Here is a 13,498-nt window from a genome sequence, read left to right as displayed (position 1 = left end):
CTTTATCCCGGAAAAGTGGAGGAGCGGATGAGTTTTCCCGATAACTTGCGACTATGGGTTCACCCGGGGCTCTTCGGGCGCTAATGGGAACCCATCGTTCCCAGCCCCGCGAAAAAGCTGTTGGCCTCGACCAGCTGCCTTGCCCCGGCCCGTGCCTCTCTTGCTCCTCACGGCGCCCTTATACCTGAAGGAAGCGGCGGCTTCCAAGCAGGTGTGGACTTCTGACCCGTGCGTTAGCGTAGGAGGGGACAATTGGAGAGGCCCGCTTACGCGGTTTTAACGCTTGGTACCTCCAACAAGGCCTTATGAGTCTTTGATGGAAGTATACAATTGAGCAGCCTCTCGGACCGCCTGCTGAGCCCCAGGGAAGAGGGTGGCACCCATCTTATACGGCAAAGCAAGTAGGTCTTGGCGTGTGTAAGTCGAGTATTTAGATACCGACATCCACCGCCTGCGCATGCACATAACAGCGCACATCATCTGCGATGCACAGCTACGAATAGCGTCCCGCGCAAGATAATGTTAGTTGCGCGGCCAACTCCGAAGAGTCGGCCGGCCCCTCTCCCGCTAACTCCCTCTGTACAGCCGACAGATACGCGGAGTGTACGGACACACGGAGCTGTTGGCATGCATTATGATATTGCTCCTCGAAGCATATGTAAGCAGCCTTCAACTCCGCACCGCACACGGGAAAGGGGGGCAACCGCCGGCCCTGCTTGACCTTAGTCAAGTTGGGTGTCTCCGACTCTGGCATGGGCGCAGCAACCTGAGGCAGTACATGGACAATCCTGTCCCGCACGTGTCTCTGCACCCGGCCCGAGGCCGAGTCCCGGTGCCGAGGTGCCGGAGGTTCAAGGGAACCCACCTGGCACTGGGCTAGGTATCCACTAGTGAAAGCCTTGGCCTCGGAAGAGGCGTCTGGCTCCGCTAGGGTAAATTGTGCGTCGGTAGTGCACGGGCCGGTGCCCGCCACCACTACGCTGGGGAGCGACCTCGAGCCGGAGCCGAAGCTCGGTCTCGGATCGTCCCCGAGACAAAGGGAACCAACCTGGCTCCGGGCTAGGTATCCACTAGTGGACGCCTCGGCCTCGGAAGAGGCGTCTGGCTCCGCTAGGGAAATTGTGCGTCGGTAGTGCACGGGCCGGTGCCCGCCACCACTACGCTGGGGAGCGACCTCGAGCCGGAGCCGAAGCTCGGTCTCGGATCGTCCCCGAGACCAAGGGAACCAACCTGGCTCCGGGCTAGGTATCCACTAGTGGACGCCTCGGCCTCGGAAGAGGCGTCTGGCTCCGCTAGGGAAAATTGTGCGTCTGTAGTGCACGGGCCGGTGCCCGCCACCACTACGCTGGGGAGCGACCTCGAGCCGGAGCCGAAGCTCGGTCTCGGATCGTCCCCGAGACCAAGGGAACCCCCCTGGCTCCGGGCTACGAATCCACTAGTGAAAGCCTCGGCCTCGGAAGAGGCGTCTGGCTCCGCTAGGGAAAAATTGTGCGTCGGTAGTGCACGGGCCGGCGCCCGCCACCCCTCCGCTGGGGAGCGACCTCGAGCCGGCGCCGAAGCCCGGTCTGAGATCGTCCCCGAGACCAAGTTGCCTGCCTCGGCCGACGCCGGGCATATCACAAGGTCTCGAAGCCGCGTCCGGCGCCGACAACGGGGAAGGCTCGGTCCGCATCACCTCTCGGAGCTGAGACTTTACCTCCTCCATCATCGACGCCATCTGCGACTTAAGTAACGCAGAAAAGTCTGCCAAAGACAGTGCAGGAGAGGGTGCAGTGCTTACTACGGGGACCCTCGAGCCTTCTCCCCCGGCCCCCGGAGAGGGAGCGGGGGAGACAATCTCGGCAGCTTTTTTACCCTTTTTAGATGGGGAGGGGGGGATGTCTTAGTAGATCTGATATCTACCCCCGCCTTTAATAGACCTCTTTAAAGTGGAACAAGTCAACTTGTCTCTTTTGGGGGCCCCGGGGGGTAAAGGCAATGTCCTCCGCCAGACATATTCGGCAGCGTTCGTGCCTGTCTTAGAACAACCCGTACACAGTTTGAAGGTCTTGTAAACAAGACCGTAATTTCTGAGGTGGGCGGGAAGGGTATCAACGTGTATCAGTGCGATATAAAGATCGGAAAGAAACGTGCATAAATTGTGAAACTAGAAGCAAAGGCGTAATGTAGAATGCGATTTGTAACGCGATACTAATAGCCAATGTGTAGTATAATTATAACACCAAAGGGGCGTGTTACGCGCTAAGGTGTAAAAACCCGTAAAAAAGGTAAGTGTAGTTTATGAATTAACACACCACCTTGGGTTTTGTAAAGGAAAAAATTGTAGACCAATGCTGTATGATATAACAAAACCCCAAGCCGTTTCTTAATGGCCTTGGTGTTACATGTATCAGCCCGTGGAACTACAATATGGAAGCCATTACGGCCATTTGAATTCAAAGGTACCGTGCACGTGGCGTATTATTACAACTCTATAACTTCACAATGCGAGGTATTACGCCTTTGCAAAGAAAGAAATGTACCATACATACAGTTTGGTCAGCCATGGTTCTTGTCGAACGATAGATTTCTCTTATTTTTGTCTTGTGTGAAAAATCAACACGTCTGTCTCTTACAGATGACATAAGGAAAGTGATTTGGGTGAGAGTTGCTCCCCCTGGCGTGAGGCGCCGTTGGGGGTGAGGCCCCGTAAGGGTGGTCGTATATCATACAAAAACGAAGTTTTTTGTGTGGTAACATTTTTTATTAAGGAAAATGGTTACAACTATGTCATATAGATTTTCTTGAGCAAGGAAAATGCAATAAGTGCCCCAAGGAGGATTTAATCAGAAAGAGAATCAGTTATACAGTCTATATTTTGCTTATTAGAACCACTGTGGCAAAGTGGTTAAGTCTAGAACTCAAAATCCACAGGAAATTTGGGTCTGGGTTCAAATGAAAAGTTGGCCGAGTTTGTGGCAGCCCCATCTAAAATTAACCTGGTTGTTCATGGGGCAATATTTACATTTTCAGTCTTCTGTCTTCAGTCTGCTTTCGTGAATCCTTCAATAAAATTAAACTGTGCAGCTTGCTTATGAAATCATGTTGAAGTGGCAAATACATATTATATATTATAATTTTGATTTCAACAGGTGGATGATTGGCCATGGGTGACTTTTTTCACTAAAGTGAAACAAAGATGGCTGGCAAAGGACATCCACCACACTGTCATGTTTCGAAGACGTCAGAATAGCAATTGATAGGACATTATTTGAGGTAGGACATTTAATAGAACTTTATCTAACTCAAAATATTGCATCATATTTCTGACTGTTGTACTGAAAGAATTCAAGTTTTTGGTCATGAATATAATGTTGTTTAAAGGGACAGTCCCCGAAAACACTGTTTTTATGGTTAGATATGTTAGCATGTGCTGTGCATTGGAGCTGTACAACAATTTCAACAATAATCTTCATCTGCACATAGATAATAACAAAATAGCAAATTAGATTCACTATGAATGGACCGATTTTCACCAAACTTTACCATGTGTTGCACAAGTGTATCTTGCAAAAGTGAAGTGTAGCATACTAAAGTAGGTCACCTTACCTATATATTATTGACTTATTATCTTTCGATGAGGGACTATGAATTGCCTTGCCTTGTATGTTAATGTTCTTCAATTTTTAACATTTTATTGGTGATGCAATTATATATATCTTGTTGATACAGGAGATGACTAACGCCCTGTCCACCTTTAGAATGGACTACAAGATCAAGAACCAAGAGGACACCAATAACCAGTTTCTGAATAAACATAAAAAGGAGTATGGCAAAACTGATATTGGTCATTGAGATAAACAATATTCAAGATACAGGATAGCTAATGTTTAATTGCACAGTGGAAGACTTTCAAAGTTAAATTAAATTAAATTAATTTTTCTAAAATGATTTTTCATGTGGATACAAAATAGCAGCAATTGTACAGCTTTGCCTAGGAATAATTTATTGTGTCGCAGTTTTTTCCTGATTAAGTCTTGCGATAATACTTTGAATTCATCAACAATTTGAAGTGGTTTGTAAAATATTCAGTACAATGAATAATTGTCAAACAGTTACTGAATATATAAATTGTAAAGGGTTATTCCTAAATGAATGTTTGAGAGGGCTGGGATGTACATTTAAAAATATTTAATGAGTGGTGGGGATATCAAGATTCCACAATCTGTTATTTTTAATATACAACTTGCATACAGCATTATAGTTTTAAAATTTGATGGGCGTGTGGGGTCCCTGAGTCTTAGAAAATATCTTCCTGCCCTGCCCACATTAATTTCTGGAAAACCCCAAACCACATTCCAGGCTGTTGGGAATCTTGTCTACCGATAAACAATTGTACTTGGAATGAAATTATGTATTAATACAGTAATGGAATGTGTTATCACTATATATTACAACTTCATTACAATGTAATTACCCTGGTGTGTTAATTAGTAACTTAATGTCAAAATAATATCTAGAAACAAAAGAATTTTCTGCTAGAACATATTTCGGGCATACCATGAGGCACAAGCATTTTTTTTTACAAAGTTAGTAAAATCTAAATATTTTTTACATTTGTATACTTATCCTGCATTACTCCGTATTGCATTTACTGCTATGTTTGACAGAGAGACGAACTGTGTGAGATCCAGCTGCTGAAGAAAGTTGTCCCCAGCCCAGGAGGCAGCGCCCTCTCACAGTCGGCACGTGACCCGGAAGTCATGACGTCACACCAAAAGACATAACTGCTTTAAACATAACATCTGAAACTTCGTGGGGAGGTAGCGTAGCGAAAGGGAGGGAACTTAGACTTCGTAATGCAGGATAAGTATACAAATGTAAAAAATATTTAGATTTTACTAAATTTTTTAACTTATCCTGCATTACTCCGTATTGCATCTTTATCAGACGGCTTGGCCGGTGGGCATACTTGCAGATGTGAACCATATTAAACCCTCGTCAAGGTCCAATGAATCCGCACCGCATACAAGTGATGACCGGAACATCTACGACCATTCCTGTCTTCAGGAAACAAGAGTCGATGCAAAAACGAAACGCCCGAATAGGTAACCGAAATACAATGAGGCGTGTAGCCAAAATATATAACTTACCGAAGAGCGAAAGCGAAACGCAGTAGAACCTAGAGCTAATCTGAGGTGATAAACACCAGAGAGTTCGACGGGCCCCGCTCGGGGAATCGAAGAATCAGCGGCGTCGGCGGCAAAATCTACGACCAATCCCAAGATCGAATGCGAAACGCAGGAGAGCCCTCTAGGCTGGAGGCAAGGAACACCGGTGAGGTCGACGGGCACCGCTCAGGTACCATAGAAGCAGCGGCGTTGGCGTCGGCGCCGGTGTCCACATCTACTACCATTCCTGTCGTCAGGAAACGAGAGTTGATGCAAAAAGTAAAACCCGGATAGGTGACAGCAATAGAATGAGTCGGGTAACCCAAAACTAAAACTGACCTAAGAGCGAATGCGGAACGCAAGAGAGCCGTCTCGTCTGGGGTGATAAACACCAGAAAGGTCGACGGGCCCCGCTCAGGGTATCGGAGAATCAGTGGCGTCGGAGATAGATGACCTGTTGGGCTACAACCAGGGACCAAAACTGTGAACGCCGGCGACAACTTTCAAGGCTACATCACGGAAGTAGTGGTTGGTGAAGGCGGTGTCCGATCGCCACGAACAGGCTTCCCTGAACGACGGGATGGAACAGTATACCGTGAAGAACCAGTGTAAATACGATCGCCCTGATCTCATTTTATTTCAGGTAATAGCCTTTGGGGGGAGGGTCCAATCCGGCGGCTCATACGCTTTAAGGATGACCGCCCGGAGCCACAGGGAAAAGTATTCCGGCTGACCAACGACAGCGACGAAGGGGAGACCGGCAGAAAAAGGTGTTTCCTAGACTTGCGGCAGTCTTTAGATCGTAGAATAACCTTCAGTGCCCTTACTGGGCATAATGACGCTCGTCCTCATCCTCGGCACCCACACTGGACGAGGGGGGAGGGGACAAGGAATGATCTATCAGGCTGTCCTGGGAGTTGAGTCTTTACGCTGACGTCCCAGTACGGTCCATGATGAACGGCGCCCTGGGTACCGCATTCGAACCGGGCATGGGAGACGTCGAGGGCGTGCTGTACATGGACTCGAGCGGCAGTAGTCAAAACCAGTAGAAACACCCGTCTTCTACTTAAGGTCGAAGAAGGAAGACGAGGGGAGTGGTTCGAAGGGCATTGAAGACCACATTCAGATCCAACGCAGGCGGTCCGAACTTGGTCTTCAGGTCTTCAAGACTGAACGAGCGCAGCCAGGCCCATAGGTCGGGAATTGTCGTCTTTCTCCGATCGTCCGGGATGGCCAGAAAGGAGTAGATGGCGACCAGGTATGTGGGGGTGGTAAGCCCTTCAACCGATGGGTGCTACACAAGTACAGAAGGAACTGATCCAGGATCTGCGGTGACGCTGTCATCGGATCCTGGTGTTTGTCAGAACAAAATGCCTGGAACAAGCATCATTTATCAGCATACAGTCCCCCTGTAGATGGACGGTGGGCTGAAGCAATAGCCTTGGTCGCTCTAGCCGAATAGCCCTTGGCTTTCTGCATGTGTGTCAGGCGTGCAGACGATAACATGCGGGTATGAGGGTGTGGCAACAGACCGTGTGGATGGAGCAGAAGGTTGGACCACACCGGAAGTTCCAGGGGTTGTCTCTGGCTATGTTTCGGAGGTCGATAACCCAACTTCTGGCTGACCAATAAGGCGAGACCAAAGTCAATGGCAGGGGTCGAGTGGCCTGGATCTCTGAAGAACCGTGGGAGGGAGAACCGGAGTCGGAAAAGCGTACGCGCATAATCCTTCTCAGGAACGATGGAAGGCTTCGACTGCCACAGCGGTCGTATCCGGCACAGGTGGAATGGAAGACGACTGCTGGCCACATTCAGATATGAGGCAAACAGATCTAGGGTTGGGGTGTCGACCGTTTCACATAGTCTGGCCCGAGGCGCCGGAGAGCGTGAGGCGTCGGAGAGCTTGAGGCGCCTGGAACGCCTAAGATGGTGATTCTCGGGGGCGCCGGTCGAGTTTGTAGCGCCGGGAGAGGGGCGAGAACTCTGGGTCCGCAAACACCACACTACGGTGACGTCGTCAGTGGACACGATCAACAGGGCGTGACCGAGAATGCACTGTCAGCAAGTGCCGTCCTGGATAAGCATTTATCTCGAGGCTGTTGCTGTGCCTATGGTGTTGATCTCTGGATCACAGGTGGTCACAATGTGGGCTGGCGTGGGCCACTAGCCACTGACAAGGTGGCAGGGGAGGTAGTCAGCAACAGGGGTCTGCGATTGCGTACCGTCGGTACGATTCGGAAAAAGGTGTGATCGCCTGCGAGCCAACCTCAAGTAGACGAAGTAAACTAGCTTCACAATCGACCGCCGGGGCATCGACGTAACCGGGTAGTAGGAAGTCGAGGCAATATGGCCATTGCACGAAGTAATGAGATCGTTTTCATCCCTGAAGCGGCGTATAAGTACTCCTGTTCTTATATCGAGGTGACGATGGAGGACGACAACACGATACGAGGCAGGTATGCAACAGGGGTCAGTGGGACGGCCGAGGGACTTTAAGTATCAAATCGACACTGTGTCCGGTAGTCAAGGCGGAAGATAGGAAGGTGTCGTAGTCGAAAAGATCAAACCGGACGAAGGAAGGCGATCTTTTCCATCCCTTGAACGCCTATAGGCGCTATCGTTCTTATAGCGAAGGGTTGATGAAACAAGGTTCCTCGTGACAGCCGTGTTGGTAGAGGAGGTCTATTGTTTCCAACATCCGTGCATGGATGGACTGCGACAGGCGCCTGGTTGAGTGGTATCACCAAGCGTACAGGTAGACATGGAAACCAATCTGTAGAAATACATGGCACCCCTTGCCATGGTAAGTTGACCTAAATCCGGTCGGAGTTGTTGACAGTCCGAGTACTTGACACGTGACATGTAAATCACTCTGCGCAGTAGCCGAGAAAACCGCCTTGGAGTCGGAACTGAGGTGCAAACTCCACACACAGACAATCCTCAATGAACTGTGTGAGAGACGATCAAGTGGTGTACCCGAGTTTTGCGATAAAACACGGAACCCCATGGGCGTCGTGTAAAACCCGGGGAGCGCCGAGGAAGAGTCTCTCTCAGGAACGCTGGCGCTAGGGTAGGGTAGAACAGCGTTGATGTCTGCGATGTCGACGAAGTAAACTCTTTGTAAGTGGATGTCGTCATCGAATCTGATACAGACGCTGTTCACATGGCGCTCTGTTTCGATGGAAACCCGCAGGTCATCTCTCCGGAATCATAGCGCTTTAAACGACGGGATTATGGATAACGTCTCAGTGGGCAAGCTGAATCAGACCAACTGTCTATTGGTTGAAATGATTCCACCCAGGAAGTAGTACGATAGTCACGATCCCGAAGACCGACGGGAGAGTAGCGACAGGAGCGGCGACAGTTGTTTCACCATGCTTCTCCGTGTGACGAGTTATGAGACGGCAGCAAGAGAAGAGGGCAGTGGCGCCGGGGAGGCGATTGCCGATGGTGCCCCTTAAGCCGCAGTAGAAGATCGGATGGTCGGCTCGTTGATCTGAGCTTGATAAAGCTTGTTGATCTGAAGCTTGTTGAGCGCCGAAGACATCAGAGGATGCGGAGGCGCCGGAGCGCGGAGACATCAGAGGCGCCGAGACATCAGCGGCGCCGGTGGCACCGAGTCATCGGAGGCGCCGGGAGCGCCGAGTCATCAGCTTGTCATGAACAAGTCATGAAGCTTGTTGAGCGCCGAGACATCAGCGGCGCCGAGTTATCGGAAGCGCCGGAGGCACCGAGTCATCAGAGGCGCCGGAGGCGCCGAGTCATCGGAGGCGCCGGGAGCGCCGAGTCAGAGGCGCCGAGTCATCAGAGGCGCCGAGACATCGGAGGCACCGTGTCATTAGAGGTGCCGAGACATCGGAGGCGCCGTGTCATCGGAGGCGCCGAGACATCGGAGGCACCGTGTCATCAGAGGCGCCGCGTCATCAGAGGCGCCGTGTCATCAGAGGCGCCGGAGGCGCCGCGTCATCAGAAGCGCCGGAGGCGCCGTGTCATCAGAGGCGCCGGAGGCGCCGCGTCATCAGAGGCGCCGGAGGCGCCGGGAGCACCGTGTCATCAGAGGCGCCGCGTCATCAGATGCGCCGTGTCATCAGAGGCGCCGGGGGCGCCGGAGACATCAGCGTTGACGGTGTTGGAGACCGTGAACGGTCGTATGTCGTGCCAGGGGAGGCAGACTCTACGTTGGGAGCGCTGGAGCCGTCGGTGGAGTAGGAGACCGTGAACGGTCGTATGTCGTGCCATGGGAGGCAGACTCTACGTTGGGAGCGCTGGAGCCGCCAGTGGAGTAGGAGACCGTGAACGGTCGTATGTCGTGCCATGGGAGGCAGACTCTACGTTGGGAGCCGCCGTGAAGCTCCGCTGAGCGCTGCTGCCGTCAACGTAGGTGGGGGTCGACGAGCACGTTGAGCGAGGTGTGTCCTGGATACTCGCATGAGCTGAAGGATCACAGCGACGAATGACTGCAACATCGGCACTGCCTTGTGAAAGTACAGGGCGTCGTACAATCACGGCAGAAAGGGGCGGCCCCGGCCAGATTTGTTCCCGCGGCAACAAGTGCAGCGAGGCAGAAAATCTGGAATTTAAGCAAAACATAACTATGTGGCAAAGCCACAAAGTGCGGGAAGCATAATGTGTGGCCAATCACAAAGTATGGGAAGCATAAAGTAACTCAAAAACAGTATATTTTATTAAAGTTTATGAGATAAACAAGTACGCTAAAAGGGAGCGAAAAGGCAAAGCCTTAAGCAAACACGTAACCATGTGGCAAAACCACAGAGTACGGGAGACATAATGTAACTCATAAACTTCGTATTATATTGAAGTTTATGAGAAGAAACAATTACGCTTAGAGGTAGCGAAAAGGCAAGGCTTTAAGCACACCAAAACAACATACATAAATGTAATGTATTACCCAAGCCAAAGAGAGAATTCAAAACGCAGAACACGACATTACGTGGCCACGTGGTGAATGGCCAAAATGGCGGGAAAGAAAACAAAATGGCGGGAACAACATTGCGCCCGTAAATTACTGTGACGTGAGCCACAGACGAGCGATAAACGTTACAATTTACGAATGGGAAGACCCTAAGGTCACGGCCCACAACAGGTAACAATGTAGCAGCATATAATGAATGTAGAAACACGCAAAATATAAAAAACAAATAATAAGCTTTAATTTCCACAAGGGATACAAAGTACGTCCGTCCGTGGAGGTGACAAAGCAGTTATGTCTTTTGGTGTGACGTCATGACTTCCGGGTCACGTGCCGACTGTGAGAGGGCGCTGCCTCCTGGGCTGGGGACAACTTTCTTCAGCAGCTGGATCTCACACAGTTCGTCTCTCTGTCAAACATAGCAGTAAATGCAATACGGAGTAATGCAGGATAAGTTAAAAAATTAGACACATTTATAGTTGGTTGTAAAGAAGACATAATTGCATGATACTTCATGAATTTTTATGCTAAATTAGATATTATTGATATGCATATGATTTAATTCAGAAATAATGAACAGCTGTTATTTTCCGGCGATGGGACAGCCTTATTGGGTTGTTTATATTGAAAAATATTCCATGGTTATAGACCAGTTAGAAATTATTTTGAGATACATCGTCATCACCATTGTAGAATTTGTGACTTGTCACACAGTATGATTTGGAATATGAAATAAAAGTGGTTTGCAGACTGTATTTTATCCTGTTTTGCTTTGTATGTCCTTTGTTCGTCCTGACATCACAAATGTCTGTCCTTTGTTCGTCCCGACATCACAAATGTCTGTCCTTTGTTCGTCCCGACACAAAACCCTGATTTTTATTTGTCTTGTGCTGCTTAAATAGTTGTAATTAACCTTTAATTGTTTGATTATATCTTAATGTACTTGTAATGTTTCATTCCATACTTCAGGGAACAGTTAATTTTTCTTGTAAATTGCTATTTTAAAGCATCATGTCTGTCTCCGTTTGTCCCAACACTTTTTGATATTTTTTTTAACCTTGAAAGAGTTTCAAGACATTGATATATTCACATGTATTAATCCCATTTTGGGTGGCAAGTTGTACCCACTACCCGAAATGCAAATGAATTAAAACAGATTTATATGAAGAAAACTTAGGTATTGTCTGTCCTCGTTCGTCCCAACATGTCTGCGTACCATCAGTGTTTTCATGTCAAAATTAAACAAACTGAGCCAGATATATCTTCCCATGTCCAAAGATGAAAAAAAGAATGTTTAAACTTGTCAAAAATGCCGCCACCTTGTCTTTTCATAAATATCTAAATACTGACTCCAATGTAACACTTCAATGGGCATAAAAGTGAATAAGGACTCAATTTCAAAATAAGTTGCTGATTTGCTAATCGAATACGCAGGGTTACTTCACAATATTTTGATGATACGCACTAGTTTTATTTTTGTAGTGTATCTGTAATGTTTGTTGCGTATTTGATACACTCGAATTTTATTTCACTGCATATTTCTGATGCGTATTTTACGCAGATACGCAGCTTATCTGGAGCTCTGAAAAGAACTGAAGAAGAAACTTTCCTGACTTACGTGGTTTCAATGAACACCGTGAACGTTTCAAATACTCCTAAACTCTAAGCATCATTCAACGTTCACCAAAGCTTATCAGCTGCTTATTGTAAGTTATGTAACCTCCTGTTCATGTGTCACATCTGAGACAAGTAATCACCAAACTTACACTACTGTTTACTTAACTATTCTCATTTATTTGGAATTCAACTTCAAGCCATTAAAACCAAATAGAACAAAATATGCCTGGATATTAGTGTAATAACTAGGTGTTCCGATTAATTGAAATAATGACCAATATGAAGATTGATTGGAAGGTCCAAAGGTCCAAGTAATTGGACACAATTTTTCCTAATCCCACACCAATGACATTGTCCCAGCTCTCAACTGTTCTTACCTCTTAAGATTCACTTTCTTACATTCGGAGACACAAATTGGGAAAGAGTGAGGCCAGAATATTTTTTGAGAAATTAAGAGCTGAAGTAAGTATTTGTTTTTAGGTGTGATCTAGTTTTACTAACTTAACACAGAAACAGCAAACTGACACAACTGATTGAGTTTGCTGACCAATCAGTTGGGATGATAAATCATTATTTTATAACCACTTCCATTACAAGTAACAGTGCCTGCTGTATTGCGCTTTCGCAGAAAATTATGCAACAAATGTGACGTCCACTCAGTACAGAAATGTAGCTATCTTGCAGAAAACCACTTTGTGAAGAACTTAACATCTTTCTGCCACAAAATTCATTAAACAAACAGACTGCAGTATTTTAACTTGCGAGTTGAAAGCCGGATCTACATGTGTACTGGTTTACTGACACAGTCAGTTTGAACTGTGCTTTGTAAAAATCAATTCATTCCAGAATACAGCTTGGACTAGTAACCATGGTAACAATAATTCCTCCTACCCTTCTTATCTGCTATGTGTGCTGGCCTTGTGTTCAGATCAGTGTAACGGAAGTCAGATCGCTTCCTTCCCACCTCGCTAGCATCTCCAGTGCCTATGGACAAAGATGCTATCTCCTCGATGGGTGGCCGAGGTACTTCTCCCGCCATCCCAGGCCGGGGCTCCTTTGCCCCACCTCTGTAGGAAGCCCGTCCACTGGCAGGAGGGGGTCCCGCCCCAGCCCCAGCTGGTGGGGGTGGAGCTGCTGCAGCTTCCCGGCTGTACACCTGCCAACATATCAGATCGGCGATAGAAAACTAACAGTTTTCATCCACTAGTCCACATAATGATAACATATACCAAAACCCTTAAAAAGGGAAATATTTTACTGCCGTATTTTCTTGAGTATAGTGTTCTTAAAAAAAACACAGCTGTGTAGAAGGGGGTGCGCATTATACACGCAATAATGAGTTTTGATGTTTTTCTCCCCAACGGAAAGACATTACCGTGAGCAGGTAACACAGGAAATACCATGTCAACAAATCCATACTGAAGTACGCAAATTTATCATGTAATTACACAGTCTGGCTATACAAAGTGTTCTTTGTATATCCGGACTTATGTTTGTAACCTATTTCATAAATCTTATTAAAATTCCTTTCATATTCTTTTAATTACTGTATTTTCTTGAGTATAGTGCACACTTTTTCTCTCTCTCCAAAAAACACAGCTGTGTAGAAGGGGGTGCGCATTATACACGAAATAATGAGTTTTGATGGTTATTTCCCCCATGGAAAGATATTACTGTGAGCATACCATGTCAACAAATCCATACTCGAAAGGGTGCACGGGAATCACGCACGTTGAGACGCCAAACGCTAACACCGTATTCGTGCGTGCGTGATTCCCGTGCACCCTTTCGAGTTGAGTTG

General features: G+C 47.6%; 1 protein-coding gene across 3 annotated transcripts in view; it reads right to left on the bottom strand.

Moving 5' to 3' along the window:
* The window catches only part of LOC124145747 (piwi-like protein 1), a 51,389-nt gene that overhangs the window by 27,659 nt on the left and 10,232 nt on the right, over positions 1-13,498 (bottom strand). For all 3 annotated transcript variants that reach the window (XM_046515643.2, XM_046515642.2, XM_046515644.2), the window contains exon 3: positions 12,589-12,853. In XM_046515643.2, coding sequence (XP_046371599.1) covers positions 12,589-12,853 — 265 coding nt within the window. The remainder of the gene's footprint in view (positions 1-12,588; positions 12,854-13,498) is intronic.

Source organism: Haliotis rufescens, unplaced genomic scaffold (assembly GCF_023055435.1).
Source record: "Haliotis rufescens isolate VD_foot unplaced genomic scaffold, xgHalRufe1.0.p SCAF_21, whole genome shotgun sequence".
NCBI lineage: Eukaryota > Metazoa > Mollusca > Gastropoda > Lepetellida > Haliotidae > Haliotis > Haliotis rufescens.
Note: the sequence above shows the minus strand (reverse complement) of the source record. Positions and strands in the feature narration are given on the sequence as shown.